Below are 16,662 nucleotides of genomic sequence, written 5' to 3'. Positions count from 1 at the left end.
CAGCTGTAAACCCAAATGCTTAAACACAAATCACTTCCACAACAATATGCTCTATTGTAAAAAAATTCCATAAAAGGCGGGAAAGGATCATTTGGTCTTTCTTTTCCAAAATGGTCACATTTATTTATTTATTTATTTACTTATGGGTATTTGGATGCCCTATATAAAGACTGATCAAATATATGGGACTGAAATCATAACAAACCACTTAGAGATTTTTAGGGAGACAACAAGAAATTTACACTTCACCTTCTGCTAGAATGCTTCCTCCTGACTCACTTCTTCTGTTCTGTGTTTTCATGCATCTAGGAAGATCTAATCTCCATTAACAGTAGAAACCTCATGTAGGGCACTGATAACTCAGTCTAACAAAAATTTTGCCTGGATAAACAGCTTGGTATTTTTTGAAAACTTCCAACATTTCGATCCATTTTGTTGTGTTCATTTGGAGTCATTGTCATAGCACATTGCAGTCGCCTCAAGCAACTTCCTTCCTTAGACTGTGCAATCAAATTTTTTAGTATGGTGAAGCCCTGACAATTGTACTACTTGCACAGGATATGACAGCTTTAGAAAACCTGTTCCACCTCCATAAGTTACTCTTTCCAGAGCTGACCATCACAGCCCCTCTGATGACCAGTCATTTGAAGGCCACTCCCATGTCTGAATTTTCTGCTGTCCAACCCTCAGTGGAGGTGCTCTAAAGAAATAGGTCAGTTGTAGATTGCTGGTGGGGTGCAGTCTGGGGGATGGTGAAGGAGGCAAAACATTCCCTTAATATCTTCCTCTCTTATTAGTAGCAAAACCTGATGGGCTTTATGCAGGACAAATGTACCTCCCTGGTCTGCAGATGACCACTTGAAGCTCTTGCAGTTTTACCCACTTAATATCACATATATGCATGTTTCTAAAATCAAAAGCTAGAGCCTGAAAAGAGACTTAATTTTCTTCTCTTAGCCAGAACTGAGAAAATTATGTTAAAAATCCAAAGTCCAAGATAGCACAAAGAATTGGTGTTTCTTCCCCTACCAGCCTTGCATGCATCACCAGATGGTGTCTTTGAAACGAAGCAGTATTTGACATCTCTCTTTTAATATATCACTAGTAGAGCTTATGCTGTGCTGGCTATTCTTCTTCTAACACTTGGGTGATTTTCTATCCTAACAAAATGGACTGTGTGTCCTCAGTTTTAGTTACAGGACTACGTGACTGATTCCTGCACTGGTTTTACGAGGACATCTATGCAAGAAAGTCTCTGTCTGCAATAATTTCTTCTGTCTGGTTACCTAAAGAGATTGTTGATTCATTGATTGTGTCATTCAATTAGCTTTTAATGACTTGTACGTTTGATTTGCACTCTATGAATAAGCTGAGAGAAGTTTTGAAACAGAACCTCAAGACATATATGTCAGCAGAAATTAAAGATACGAGCACTCTACCTTAAGGCATCATTAAAAAGGGTTTAATTTTATTTGATTTTGAATTCCGGGCACAGGCCAATGAAAATTTCATTAATTTGTATGCTGTGGGAACTTCATTTGCCAAATTGATTTGAGGGATTTGCATAATGTGATGGCCTCAGAGCATCATATGGGGGCCCAAACCTTTAATTTCATCCCTTCTGAAACAGAGTACTTTTTCCTTTTTGTACTGTCTTGTCCATTTATTCAGGTCTTACAGCTTAGTTATTACTATAAAAAAATACCTACCAACCAACCATAGTGTTATGATTACTTTGATGTTATTGCTTCCAGCATTGTTAGCAGAGCTAACTTTAAAAAGTGATGGGTTTTTTTAATGTTTAAATCATTCCATTATGTTGATAAACATGCAGATAAAGAAAACCTTAACTTTGGGGAAGATCAGTCCTTCTAAAGATCCTCTACTAAAGACATTCTGTATCTATGGCTCAAGGTTAAGGTAAGATGTGGTTATGGTGGAGAGTCCATGAGTGATAAAACTTTAGAATGCTGTTGTATCTTGGAAGCAGGGAGATAGCAAGTTCATACTCATGGAAATAGAGGATGACAACAGTAATAATGTGGGATAAATACATGTTTAATTTTTAACAGCCCATTAAAAGGTAACTGAATGAAGAAAATCTTGTCTTACTATCAGGTGTGGTGGTTACCACTGCAAGAGTTATTGGAGTAGTTTGCCTAAAAATTTGAGAACAGAGAGAATGATGAGCTCTCCATACCATGTGGTTTTACCTCTTCACAGGAACTCCCAGCTCTAGAGGTACTGACTCGTTTCTGCCCCATCAGGCTTTGGCCAAACCCACACATGCCCTTCTCCAGAACAGCCCTTAGGGAAGGCTCCTTTGTCCGCTGATACAAATACAAGTCACATTACCAACCATCAAGTCACCTTTTCCTAAACAGAATGAATTCATTCATTTGACATGCTTCTTCCTGCTGTAATTCAAGTCCCATCTTTCTTTCTCTAAGCTTTTCTTCTCCCTTGCTTTCTCAGTCACATTTTGCTGTTTACCAATTTCATTAGTCTTCCAAACTTCTCTGGAAATTTCCGAATCTTCAGGAAGGTCCTGTTACTGCTGCCCCCATGGGCATCTCTGGTTCTGTTTTATGCTATCAAACCTTTAAACCTCCCTTTCATTCTGCTCTTTCCCTCTACCTTTCACTTTTATTTCACTTAAGCCTTTTCACTGTTCCTTTTTATACAGAAGTAAATGACCTGAGCTTAATGGCTTTTTAAATCCTTCAGATAAGCTATCAAATAGCTATTTGAATCCAAACAGTAAACTAGGGTTTAGCTTTTAGTTTTACTTACTACCTAGCTGGTTCCAAGAGTTTAGTATCCTGAAGAAACCCCAGTCAGGAATGCGCATTTACTTCCAGATAATAGCTTCCTGATACTGTAAATTTTCTGGGTTTTTTTGTTTGTTTGTTTGTCCTGAACCCTTGACTTCAGCCTTATTTTCGTAGAAGATAGGAAACAGGTCTTCTGTTGTCTTTGTAACCTGAGGATATAATCACTTCCTAACTCATATAGTCTACTCCAGAAGCTCTCTGATGACCAGAGTGATCAGAAGCAGACATTTGACAAGCTCTCTGTCTTGGTCCCAAGTCTTCCATCAAAAGTTTCCCTTTGGCATCATTGTCACTTGGCACTAAGGGGACAATCATCCCATGAGCAAAAGCCTTGTGTATGTGAAATAGAATAGCTGGGAATGCCTGGTGGTCTAAAACCACTTTTGAAAATTTAGTTTTTAAAGACTAAGTCAATATGTGCTCTGCAGAAACCAGCCAATTCTAAGCACTTTACAGTGACCAAGCCATACTAATTGCTCCTGCTCTGAACAGCTGCACTGTCTTCTTCCCACAGAAATAAAAATGGTAGGAAATATGCCATGGAACTTGACTTTATGTATTCACATAACTGAAAACTTGATAGTGGTTGCAATGATGCAAAGTATGTGAATATTATGAGTCCATTTTATGAAGAGATAAACTGAGGGCAAAGGTTTATGACTTGTCAAAAGTAACACATTGCAGAGCAAGTGGTTCTGGGCTCTACTCCTGCTTTACAAGCCTGCAAAGAGTATACTAGTGCCTAGCTCTTGCTATGTGGTTTAAATACAGTACTAACTTCCATCATTTTTTTAGTGTATTAGTGTCCTGATTGCCCACTAGTAGTTTGGATTAGTTTTACTGGATTGATTTTTGCTCTGGAGCTACAAATGTTTGAAGACTATTACTAACACACAGCTTTCTGTATGAGGTGATTCTGAGTCAGATTGAACATATGGGAAATTGTAACAGTACCTTGGAATTCAACACACTCTTCCCTTGGTGTATTATTTCAACCTTCTCATGTCGTTCCTTCACAGCAGGAAACTGCCATGCAGCAGAATTGCTACGGATAACACATGTATATACTCTCACAGGGGTCACTCACCATTGTAAATTGTTTATATTATACACAGCACTGTATTCATAAAGGGGAGAATGAAATGTGTTTGAATTTATACATTTTTTTTCTCTAGAGGTATACAAAACTCTTTCCATATTTCTGATGGACTAAAGTTTTTCCCCAGCATATTAACTCTCACAAATACTGCATGAGGGAAGTGTTTTGAATCTGCAGTTTTGAATCTGCGGAGATAATTTAAGTGAGAATGAATTTTGGCCAGGGTAATCCATTAATGTATTGATCTTGGCCCTACTTATGATCATTCTTCAGGAAAAAGCTCCTGTGGTACAGGCACTGCTTTTGCTGTGTATTGAAACTGAGCATTAGTGTCAAAAGTCAGACAGTCAGAGAAGACAGGAATTCCTTACCACACAGATTCCAGATCCATCAAGGCATCTTTTTGCATTACCATTACAGTTGCAAGGAGAGCATTTTCCTGAGCTGGTACGATAAAATCCTTCTTGGCATCCCTGCAATGAAAAAGAAAGTATTTCCTATGCATATATAGTTGGAGAATTGGGTTTGGTGAGAGGAGGGGAAAGCAAGACTACAACCATCAGATCTCCTCAGAGCACATTGTATAACCCCATCGTGGCAGACCACACACACAATGCTGAACTTGTTCTTTCACTCTCTGTCCTGGTGCTTGCTTTTCTGCCTTAGAGTCTTAAAGCTGTCAGCATTCCTGCCTGCGTCCTGTCCCTGACAAGCTATGGGCGTGGAGCTGGCAGATTCTTACTGCATGTTGTACTAGAAGATGAGTTAACCAGAAATCATAATCCTTATTCGGTAAAGAAGGTGTGTTTATAGGAAAGGAATAGCTTTTACTTAAGAAAAAAATAAAAAAGAAAAGCTTTAGAAAATTTACATCAAAGCCTTGATGAGATTTGAATGAATAACCTACAGGAAACAGAAACATACCTACAAAGATCAATGCCCTTTTGAATAAATGTGTGGCTGTGCCTGTTGTATATAGTTTAGTAATTTTGATAACTTACCAAAGCTTACCAAAATTAAAGAGAAATTGTAAATATCTGGATCATCTTCTTTTGAATAGTAATTACAGCAATAATATAAGGAATCAGAAACACAAAGCTATTAAGATGCCCTTCAAAGACTGAAAAATAGAAAGAAAATTAAAGAGGATCGTTTTTGTGTGATATGTTATGTATAAATTCTTGTTCTTCATTGAGGATCTTCTCCCTCATTATGCAAAGCTGGTGAGACATGCACAGGCTGACCACAGGAGCAACCTGTGGTCACTCTGTTAACCTGTGTCACCCTGCTCATCCTGTCCAGTCTCCTTGTGTCACATGTATTATGTTAGATCCATGCAGACTTATGAATTTTTGGATCCTAAATATCTTACCCTTGTCTAACTCTTGCGATTCTATTGCAGAGCTGATGCGAAGACACTGGCTTGTCATTTAGCTCTCCAAGAATTATTTACCACACCCTGTTTCTGCTATCATTTACAAACAGCAACCCTGAGATGGCTGTCAGAGCTTGAGGTACACCAGATTTCCTGCAATACTTTTTGTGGCTCTCTCTACAACACTTTTTGTATGCTGTGGCTCTTGAGGTCACCTACCCTTGAAAAAAGTGGGAAAAGTGTAAAGTTCAAGTGACTCAGAAGGGTGTGTGTCTTCTTGCATTTGTATGAGCTAAGAGGCTTATTATTGTATTGCACTGATCGAATCAGGATTAGCTTTCCTTTGTATCTTCCTATTCCTTATTTTCCTTGGTTGCCCTGAAATCAGGGATGAGGGTTTTTTCTGCACTGTGGTACCCATAGCTTCTCATGCCCAGCGTAAGCTATGGCAGGAGCAGCAGGTCTACAGTACCCGCACAGCGATACCTCCCTAGCCGCAGAACCTGGCCTGTGAGCAGCAGTGTCAAAGGTCCCTGCTGGTGGCTGGGGCTAGCCAGCCCTGGCACAATGCTATGGCCCTGTCTTTCCTGGGACCTGCACTCACATGCCTGCATGGTGCTGTAGCTACTACCACTGTGGAGCACTGGGTAGCAAGAGCCAGCAATCCCGAGTCTCATCTGCATGTTAGCTTCCATTCCCAAGTGTTGGCAGGTCCTTCTAACCAGCCAGACAAGCTGCTAACTTAGAAGACAGTGTATCTTAGGAGATGACTAATAACAAACTTTAAAAATGAGGTTTAGAAATGAATCATTAGTCCACCCTTAACCCAGAGAACTCTGAGAAGTTGAGATGAACATAAATGGAAAACTCAGTTGCCTTTACCATTCTTGTGTGCAGAATTTTATCTGGTTTGCTTTGGAAACACTTTCTTTGATAATAGCTCCTGGGAGGCAAAGTCTTCAGACCACAGACTCTTTGGGACAGCAGAAATACTGTCTATTTGTACTGCTTGTTTCTTTCAGTTGTTTAGTCTTTATGGTTTAGTCTTAGTGGTAGGACTGGCTCCTGCCAGACTAAGGATTGCAGCTGAATGATTACACCACACACTGTGGAAGGGAGACAGTTAGTTTCTAAATTGAAAACAGATTCTTGTCCCAATGTCTGCCTTTGCAATATTCCTTTCCACCCATACAGATCTAAAGCTTGTTATATTCTCTGATGCCTCAGAGCTGGTGGGTGGTCCTAGCTGTGTTCCTTTAGTGTCTGCCCAAAAGCTTTATTGGTTTTGCAGGTCTAAGCAGAGTAATTTTTCATTTATGATAGTGAATATGGACAATGGAAATGTAGGAATGCTTGTAAAGGTGTCTATGAAAATCCTTCAGTCAGCCATAAAGATAATCTCATTTATACTTCAACTGATGGTACGCCTGCACTGCAGCCGTGAGTGAGCTTTCATCTAGTCCACGCACCCAGCAGTAACAAGTTAGTGCAGGTCAGTGCTACATCCTTGGTTTGAGCATACGGGTGAGGGCTGCACAGTCTTTGCTGAAGTCCACTGGGAACCAGTTTACCTCCTATTATTAGCAGACACACCTCTCAGTTCCTCAAGTGATCTGCCTCAATTCTGGGTCCCTCTGTTTTCATTGTCAGAGCTCCTCTTCAAAACGAGATGTGGGGAAGTCATATGGGTATGTTTTTTTCCAACTTTTCCCCTCTATGTTATTCAATTAATCACCAAAAGCTTGGAAGGTGCTGATGCCTGCTATTTTAAAACACTACTTTAAACCATGGGTTGCATCAATGTAAACCAGAAATGAGGTATTGACAGTCAGTGCTATGAGGGAAGAGGGAATGAAGGGAAAATGGGATCCAGATTGTTTCCTTTGGGCTCTGAAGTTTTCTCAGGCATTCTCAATTATTCTGATATATTTTTGTTGCTCCTTGCCCTACTAGCGATAATGGAGCGATTGGTTGGTTGTTCCAGAGCTTGAGCCAATATCATATTTATAAAAAGAAGTGTCAGAATGCTGAGCTAATTGAGGGATTCAAATTTCTGAATGTTCTGGGAGCACAAAATTGTTGCATACAAAGCAGAAAAAGGTCTGGAACAAAATGGAAATACCCTTCCTGCAAAATTGTTATGTAGGCAATTGAGTGAGGAACATTTCCGTCCACTGTCTGTTTCTGAATGGTGAAGACAATTAGAAGGCCAAAATGTTAGGTCTGTATTAGCAATTATGTCTTCACAATTATTAGATTTTTTTTTCCCCAAGGGACAAATTTTGTTCCAGTTCAAGTTGGAAAGTCCAATCAAATGTTTGCCTCGCTGATCTCCTGAAAATCTTTCCACCCATGGGGCATTTATTCCCCCCACTCCCACCCTGCATCTGGATTTAATGATTACATTTCTTAAAAACAAGAGCCAGCTGCATGCTGAAAGTGCTGGGGAGCCTGTAGTAATTTTCTGTTTCTTCAGACCTTTTTGCTAGTCTGAGTGCAAGATGGGCCTGAAGATGGAAGACAATTCGCATACACAGAGTATGAATTTTTTCCCATATTATATTCAATCAGTTCCACCAATTTCATTGTAGCTGTTCCCTATCTGTGTCTGCAAACTGAGGGCAGAACCAGATCCCCATTCCTTCCCTGCTGCCAGCTCGCAGGAGTGGTGCAGCAGTGCTGGGGTGGGTGTTTGCTGTGAACCTGCCTCTTCTGGTTTGCTTTCATCAAAGGAAGAGTGCTGTGCTGGTAACACAGAGTGCTCTGTGGCCACATCTTCATTGGCCAGCTGAAGAAAGGCAATGTGTGGTTTCAGGTCTTGGTCTTGGCTCCTTGACAGACCGCAATTTTCCTCACAATGACCAGGCCCAGCTCAGGGCATGGCATCTGTTAGGATGTGCTGCCAAGAAGCAGTTTGTATAGGACTGCCCTTCTCTGGGCAAACACAGAGAGTGCTTCAGCACATGGAGATGGGCTGGGTTATCCTGTTCGACTAGGAGGTCCCCACACTGCTTTATTCAGTATTTCAGACATAGCCATTGACTCTCCCATCTAATGGTGAGAAAGAATGGCACGTAGCTTTAGTTAGTACTGGAACTTGTGACTTTCTTGTGAATATATAAACACAAAGATTTTCTTCCAAGATAAAAGGCTCCCTTGGATCCACACCAGTGCTTGTTATTTCCAGAGTTTCCTCCCAAGTTCAGGGGTACACAAAAGCATGTGTATTCAGGGTGAAATGATCTGCATTAGGACATCTCAGCCTTTGTGACATCCATTATACTATTTATAGTCTTGGACCAGCAATCCCATTACATCTGGTCCAAAACAAACCCAGAAGAGAAAGACAGTGTTTTCCTCCAGGACCATTGTAAAAGAGGAAACAGCTGGTGCCCGTGGGGAACTGAGTGTGAGGAACAGCACTCAAAGCAGTAGTCATGGCACATCAGCTGCCCGGTCACTGGTAAGTTTAGTGCCAGTAGAGCTTTGGGTGTAGCTCCTAGCACTGTTATGGTCTTTGCTGCTAGAGAGGGAGTCCAAAGGTGTGCTTCCTTCTGGATCTGAGAAGGATCTTCAGGGAGCTACATGGATGTTCAGGCACGGGGGCAAAGGTCAAACATTATGGTATTACTTAGTAGATTCTCACTTCAAAGGTCTGTTCAGGATAGTAAAAGTGAATGCAGTCTGGGCATAGCTGAACCTGATAAACCCATGGGCTTGTGATGAAATGAAAATTCACTTAATTAACATAACATCCCAAATCTATCTGAAAAAATAGAAAGAAGTTCTATCCCATATTGCAAACACCCGTATTTTTTGTAGAAAGGTGATATTTGATGGCAAGAGGCAAAAATGCACATTTTCTTAGTTTCTGTCAGCCTCCACACATTACTTATGCCAAGAGGTTGGATAAATTACTCTATCATAATTTATGGTATGCTATTCAAGTCTTAGAAACTGTTCCTGATCATGTTCTTTTAGCCTTCAGTGGAAGAGAATATAATTAATTCTCATCACCCGTCACCTGGTGTTAGCCAAGTACATACACAGGGAGCTATCTCTGGTTAAGCTGACAGACCACCGTTTGTTTACCTGCTTTATCTTGATAGTGCCGCAAGTTAATTTGCCTTATAGTTTAATTTTGAAGATATATTTGTGCATTCTAGTTTCCATTTTTCTGCAGTCTGATCTGCTCTGTAAAGGTGGTAAAAATATTGTCAAAAGATATAAACCTAAGGGAGTCACAGTTTGAGAAGTGTGAAATCTGGCCTGAGAGGCTATCTCTCAATCAAAACATTTATGGAGAACTGTGACACATATTGTGAATTATTTGCATAATAATGTTTATCAGTTGACATAGATTGATTACCATTTTTGGAACTGTAGGACCCTTAGAAATCCCCATTGTCTCTTATGGAATGAAAGAAAAAAAAGAAGGAGAAAAGAAAATAAACTCTACTTGAACATTATGGAGCTTTGCTTCAGAACACAGGGAAAAGAAAATAGAAAAATGTTGCTCCTCTGAAATAGCAGGCATCATATCAGCTGTAGATACCTGTAAAAGTAGGACACATGGATAATTCAAGTCCAAGTTTTCAATGCATTGATGAAAAAATCAAACAAATTGAGTGGAGCAATGTCTCTTCTTGACAACTTCACATCAATATGTAATGTTTATCCTTTTGGAAGGAACAGTTTAGACAAACAGAAGTTTGGGACTCAAAATTATATCAGATCTCTGAAACTCTACATCTTTTGCCATACAGAGATGAGCGAATACTCTAAACCACCTCCATCCATTTTAAAACCCTTGTGTCTAAAGCAGAGACCAGTCTGCTGGAAGTGCACAGCATTACCATGGAAACATCAGCCCTCTGCTCCTTGAAGACATTTCCAAACCCAACCCAAGCATGCTTGCTTTTATTTATTTGTCTTTATAAACAGTATTTGAAATTGGCAGCTACAGTTCTGAGGCATTTTTGAAGATTGTTTGCTTAGGCCAACTTGAGATAAATAGCCTATTGCCCTACCTAAAAATAAAGACATCTTCCTGCTTGAATATCTTCCAGTACTTTCATTTATGTAATTGTTTATTAGAAATAAGAACATTAGAGAAACAAGTCTGAGAAAGCAGTCCTCTACTGCACATTTGATGTTATTTCAGTTTCTCTGGCTCCCTCAGAATAGGTAGGACTCTTCCAAAGAGATTCCTGGTTTTGATCACCTATAATAGGGACTTCACTTTCAATCCCCAGCCAAGAGCTCACAGAAATCTTGCCAAACATGCAGCATTCAGCAGGTCTCACCCAGCATGTCTGTGTGAGCCCTGGAGAGAGTCCCGGGCTGAAGCCCCGAGGAGCTCTGTGCCCCAGGTGCAGCGCTGAGCTAACACAGCTGTGGCCGTGCTGGTGTGAGGGCAAGCTGGCCTTGGCAGCTGCGTGGCGGGACTGCCTGTGTGGGAAGACCAAACCACAGCAAGCTGGGAGTCATCCACATGGAGACCTCTACATGGGACGCCATGTGGCCAAAAGCCAGCTGGACACCCGCTGTATGGTTTGATTCCTTGTATACAGAAATGCATCTAAATTAGGTCAGCTGTGCCTGCTGCTCTCTCCTGACTGCACAGAGGGACGTGGAGGGGTAGCTCTCGTGTAGGTGCCAGCTCTGTAAACAAAGACTGTGAGATGTAACCTATTGCACATGTCAGATGTGCTGTGCCTTGTAAAAGTGTCCAAGCTGCAATAGCTATGCCACAGATCTGGCCAAACTGCTGGACCCCGTATCCTTGGAGAAGAGCAAAGGCTCCTTAGAGTATGTTCCACAAGTCAGTATGTTCAGGTAGAGAAAGTGGATGCATACAAAGGAAATCTTGATGTCTGACAGGCCCAACCAATTCTCTCCCTACATGCAGGAAAGATCGAGCCTAGAAAGAGGAATGACCCCATTCTAAGGACATCTTCTGTTTCCTTCCAAAAGGCACACTAAAAATACTGCTTTACCAAATTGGGATGTAAATAAACAAAGCATTTGAATCCATGAACATCCTGTCTTAAAACCGCTGTGGGCAGGCACAAAATCTATAGCTTATCATGTTTGGAAATCATTAACTACAAAACTGTCTTCTTTACCTTGGACAGATATACAAATATACTTCTGGTAATTCATTCATCAAAAGGTACTGAGGACAGCAACGTGACTTTTACATCTGCTTTTCAGCTCAGGACATAATTGACTTCCAGTGAATTTAAACATGGATTTTTAAAATCCCGACTTCCAGTTGTAGACTGATGGTCATTTGACTACTTCTTGCTCCCTGGGAGCAAACTAACAGACATTTCAAATTCCTCAGGTCAAAGACGTGTTATCCATAAGCATAGACACAAAGATTTAGTTCTTCTTCAGCCTGCTGGGAAACTTTATGCAAACAAAAATAGCTGTGATAACACTGCATCCCACTCTCCTGACCCCCCTGCCTTTGGTGACCTGCAGGAGAAACCTCTCTCCATTTATTGCCAAAATATAAAATCCAGCAGTTGTACAGTAAACACTGTGTGCAACTCCATCTTGGTGTCAGCCCCTCTACTGGTGTGCAGCACACTCAGGAGCCCTGGGGTCTCCTGGGGTCTTTGCCATCTTACACAGCCAACATGCACTTTATTGATCACAGAAAAGGTGCTTAACTGCTGGAGGTTAAATTTCGGGTTGAGAATTCAATATGTGTAGTTTTTAGGAGTATCTTTTGACAGCATGGGGGTTTAGAAGTGTGCATGTACAAGGGGATGGACAAGGGTTAAGTGGGGTAAAAGGGTATACCTATATTTGCTCTGCAGGGCCCTGCTGCTGACTGAGCCATGCTGGTTCTTGCACTCGTCCCAGAGGACTGGATGGACTTGCATGGTCACTAGAAAACATATGAATTGCACTTGCTGCATAGGGTCAGCAGAGAGGAAAACCTGCACCCTCTTTTCTGAATGTGTAGGCAGCTGCTCTGAGCCCATCAGAGACTGAGTTTACCAGATGGATAAGGTGTTTATTAATTAATGGGTTCTGGTGCTCTTCACACCTAGACTTTTCCACATTTTTGGATGAGGAACTCAGTGGCTCACCAGTTCTTGCTGAAAATGCTTTGGGACCAAATATTGAGTATGGCTGAGAAACCCTGTTAAGAAAATTTTGAGATGCATTTAAAGTTAGAACTATGCTGTTTTTATGTGTGCCCAGGAGACAGTGCATATTTTAAAGGTATGTGTACAGTATCTGAGCAATGTGCATCAGCAGATAATCCATCTTTCTAATTCAGCCTAACTAACCATGAAAGGCTGACTTGCCACATTTCTTAACTAGGAGATAACAAATCACTAAACCCAGCACCAGATGCTGCCAGATGCCTTTGTACAGTTCCTGATTCCCATTTTCCAAAAGAGGAGGCCCACCATTCTGTTTTGAATATTATTTGGCATTGCTCCTCTTCTTCACACTTTTTATCTTCATCAGTTTGACACACAAACACTGGACTGTTCTGAAGATCATCAGCAAAGTGAAATCAAAAAATGCAAAGCAAAACTGTGCATTTTTTCACATAATACCTGCTATGAAGGAAGCTTGGGAGGGTGGTCTTTGCCTCTCAACAGCTGAAATGGCTGAGATAACAGATGGCTGTATTGAAACACTGATTTTTTTGCTCCTCCAACAATGCCAACCATGGCAGGGGGGCCTGGGATTACATGATCTTTAAGGTCCCTTCCAAATCTTATCATTCCACGACTCTATGATCTGATGGATCCTGAAGTGTATGACTTGGGGTAGAGTTTGTCTAATTAAATTTTCTCTGCTTTGTTTTGTTCTGTTTTTTTGAGACACAAGGGAAAAAATATTTCTAGAAGGCGTCCTTGGCCTCTTTATATACAAGTACTTGATGACAGCTCTGATACTGTCCTGACTGTCATTCATACTGCTGCCACATTTTTACAATAGTAACTATGTAGCTGCTAATCATTTGTTTAATTTCTTCTAGACCTTGTGTTCCCAAAATTTGTATGGATTTGAATTTGCCAAAGGAGAAAGAATACTCCTATGGATAGAGATTTTTGCAGTTACAATTGCCTCAAAAGCACAGTGAGTACTTGTAGCAATGAGGGGCTTGCTGCACGGAGTGTTCCATTAAGTCCATTTGTATATTGAGAGACATTGATCAAATCCATGGCTTCTCAGTTTGTATTTATAGCTCACTCTAGCTTTTATTTATAGGTTACCTTTTAGTCTTGTCTATATTATATGTCTCTCTTGTTGGCAACGAGGCTTGAATGTCATTTAAACAGTCTTACAGTAAATGCCAACCAGATGAGATGATTGCTCATTGGCCCTTCTTGGGGGAGGCCTGGGTGCTTCTCCTGGGCTGTATCTATTAATGGAGCAACTGAACATTACACTGAGGGGTTTGGATCTCCACCTGCCCCCACTGGCTCCCACAGCCGTTCTGTTGTTGTCCTGTTCTCTACTCATGCTTGTGTTCTCCCTGTTCTGCTTTCCATTTGTCTTCCTACTCCTCTTCTCCTATCTTTGCTGTCCCTGCCTATGCCTGCACCTGGTTCCAGCCACTCACCCACTTTATTACATATGTTTTACCTCTAATCTACAAACACCTCCACAGAAATAGTTTCATTATAATGTTTGAAATGAACATACCAAATATATGCCTTCTTGCTGAACATCAAAGAAACTCATCACCTTGTTTCTGTGCACAAGCTGCTCTATCTCTAATTATATTCGTAAGGATACTGGGACTCAAGAAAATACATTCTTCTGCTCATGTCTCGTGTGATGATGAACATTACTCTTCCACTCAGTTTCTCGATCAGTAAAATGGAATACTGACCACAGCCACTCAGAATCACAGAATAGCTGAAGCTGAAAGGGACCTCTGGAGGTTGACTGGTCCAAGCAGGGCTACCTAGAGCCGATTATCTGTGACTGTATCCAAATGCACGCAGTGTAATCCATGGCAGAGCACACAACGTAATTCCAGTGTCCCAGATGTACCCAATGTACCCAGCAGGGACACTCCTCAACACCTTCACGTCTTTTAAGAGAACTAGTCAGAACCACCAGGGATACTGAATATCCCCATGGGGCCAGACATGGTGTAGTCGTGTTTTGCTTGTTCCAGATGCCTGCAGTGAATATAAAGCTGTTTCTGGGCCCAAGACTTTTCTTAATGCAGTGCTGAAAGAACATTTTGTCTTTCAGCTAAACAGTCATGGTTTGAAGACATTTGATATGTACACAGCACATATCTGCCTTCCCCATTTTTCCCACCATTCTTTCTTAGGGTTAGACCTCACTCTTGTATTTGAGGGTAGCTTTTATGAGCGACCTGCAAAGATTTACTGCCAAAGCATACCAGATATATGAAACGGATTAGTCAAAGCATGTCCAGAGAAAGAATTACAGTTCAATGATAAAATTTCCCATGAAAGCTTCAAACTAACTTTGTAAGGGAGCTTTTAAGATATTTAAGGAAAATCCGTTTTTTTCATACAAGGAAGGAAGCATGAATATGGAAAAATCTATTTGATATAGAAGTTGTTTTTAAAAAATATATTCTGTGGCATTTGTTTTTGTTAGATACAATGATGAAAGCATTTTTATCTTCTTGAGAAAACAAATTAAGACCAGAAGCTCATACTCAAGGTACAAAGAACATTCGTTCTGCTGGTAACTTCCCCCTTATTTGTCCTACTATTCTCTCTTAATTTACTATGTGTATCTTCCTAGACCAAGTCTTGGCTAAGGAGGAGAGTTCTATGAGTTCTTCAAACCACTGAGGTAAACTATAACTAATTTAAAAAATAAAATTCCCTGGTGGTGCCCTTTCACAGAGCTGTCATCCTTCGCTCTTAAGTTATCATTTGAAGAAATAAATGGACTTTAAATTCCCAGACAGTGAGTAATAAATTCAAGACTGTCTTTGTACTTGAACCTATAAACCCCTATGAAGTGACATTTCAGAAGGATCTTTGTCTTCCTCTTGGAGAATGAGGCCCTCAGAAGTTAATTACTGACCTGTTGGTCAGACATGCTCTACCATCAAAGCAATCATAGAGAGAGATGGACAGAAGTTCTGCTCCCCACCATGAGGTACTCCACAATGTGCAGGCAGAAGTGAACATCTGCTCTGCAATTTTATTTATTCTCTGTTGATTTTTGCTAAATTTGTCTGAGCTTTGAAGCCTTTCAAACTAGAGAATTAAAAACAAACAGACTTGCTCACCAGCTTCCCCTAGGCCTCCAAGCTCTATTTATAATTTCTATAAGCCTTCATTACCTCTGGTCTACAGTATCAAATTCTTCTGAACTAGAAAGGTCACATTCTAACTATTATTACTGGAGAAAGTAATTCAGTGTGTGACATCATAGCTAGATAGTTAATTACCCATTTAATAGGACACTACAGCTGTTAGGCAACTGTCTGCATGCAAAAAGCCACTCTGTAGTATTTACCAGTTCAAATGCAGAAACCTCATGAAAATTAGCCATTTGCAATTTCAAATTTATTTTTCAAACTGTAAACATTCCTGAGAGGAACACATTTTTTAGTTTAGTCTTCAAATCAATGTTCATGATAGTTTTATTATAAGCACCCTGGTGTAGTACATTAAATCCCTATATTGTTCTTCTAAATTTCTGACATTGTTAACTGTGAAATATTTATTACTTTGAGTGTTCCACTGATGTTATAAATTAGAAATTAACCAGAAGTTGGTGAAGAAATTTGGGAACAATGCTGGTAATCTTTTTTTATCCACTTATCTTGACAGGTATCTCAGTTCTAATTGCATTTAATGAGACTGCAAACTAAAGTAATTATGCGAATTGCACACTAACAAGCTTTCTGTTTTGTTATTTAATTTGCAAATGTAAAAGCAAATTATTTCCTGCTTAAATAGTCATTCAGTGGAATCCTCCAATATTTTTGCATATTCTTATTTTTTGAATGAAATTCTAAGCTGAGATAGGTTCGATTAAAAAACCTCAGTGAGTGCATTTGCCATAGATCTGGGCAAATTAATGTAATAATAAGCTGTTCTAGATAAGTGATATGAAATGCTCATTAAATCTGCAGCAGTGTGTTTTTGTGAAGCTCAGTAATTTGAATCTTCAAACACCAAAACAATGATAAATAAAGCAGTGACACTGGCTGTGAACCTCTAATCTTTTTCAGTAAATGAACTGCTTAATAAGTGATGAAACAAATGAAGTATTATTTTCTGTTACCAGTGTCGTTTCTGTCATTCCCTGTGTATGGATCTCAATATTGTTCCTTTATGCCTGCATTCCCAGTGATGGTCCCACCT

The 16,662-nt window shown here is 40.2% G+C and overlaps 1 protein-coding gene across 2 annotated transcripts in view; it reads right to left on the bottom strand.

Annotated features, from left to right (window-relative positions):
- Positions 1-16,662, bottom strand: part of LAMA4 (laminin subunit alpha 4) — a 100,146-nt gene that overhangs the window by 73,384 nt on the left and 10,100 nt on the right. For both annotated transcript variants that reach the window (XM_010402732.4, XM_010402740.4), the window contains exon 2: positions 4,305-4,406. In XM_010402732.4, coding sequence (XP_010401034.2) covers positions 4,305-4,406 — 102 coding nt within the window. The remainder of the gene's footprint in view (positions 1-4,304; positions 4,407-16,662) is intronic.

The sequence above is a fragment of the Corvus cornix genome, chromosome 3, assembly GCF_000738735.6.
Source record: "Corvus cornix cornix isolate S_Up_H32 chromosome 3, ASM73873v5, whole genome shotgun sequence".
Lineage (NCBI taxonomy): Eukaryota > Metazoa > Chordata > Aves > Passeriformes > Corvidae > Corvus > Corvus cornix.
This window is presented reverse-complemented; position numbering and strand designations above follow the sequence as displayed.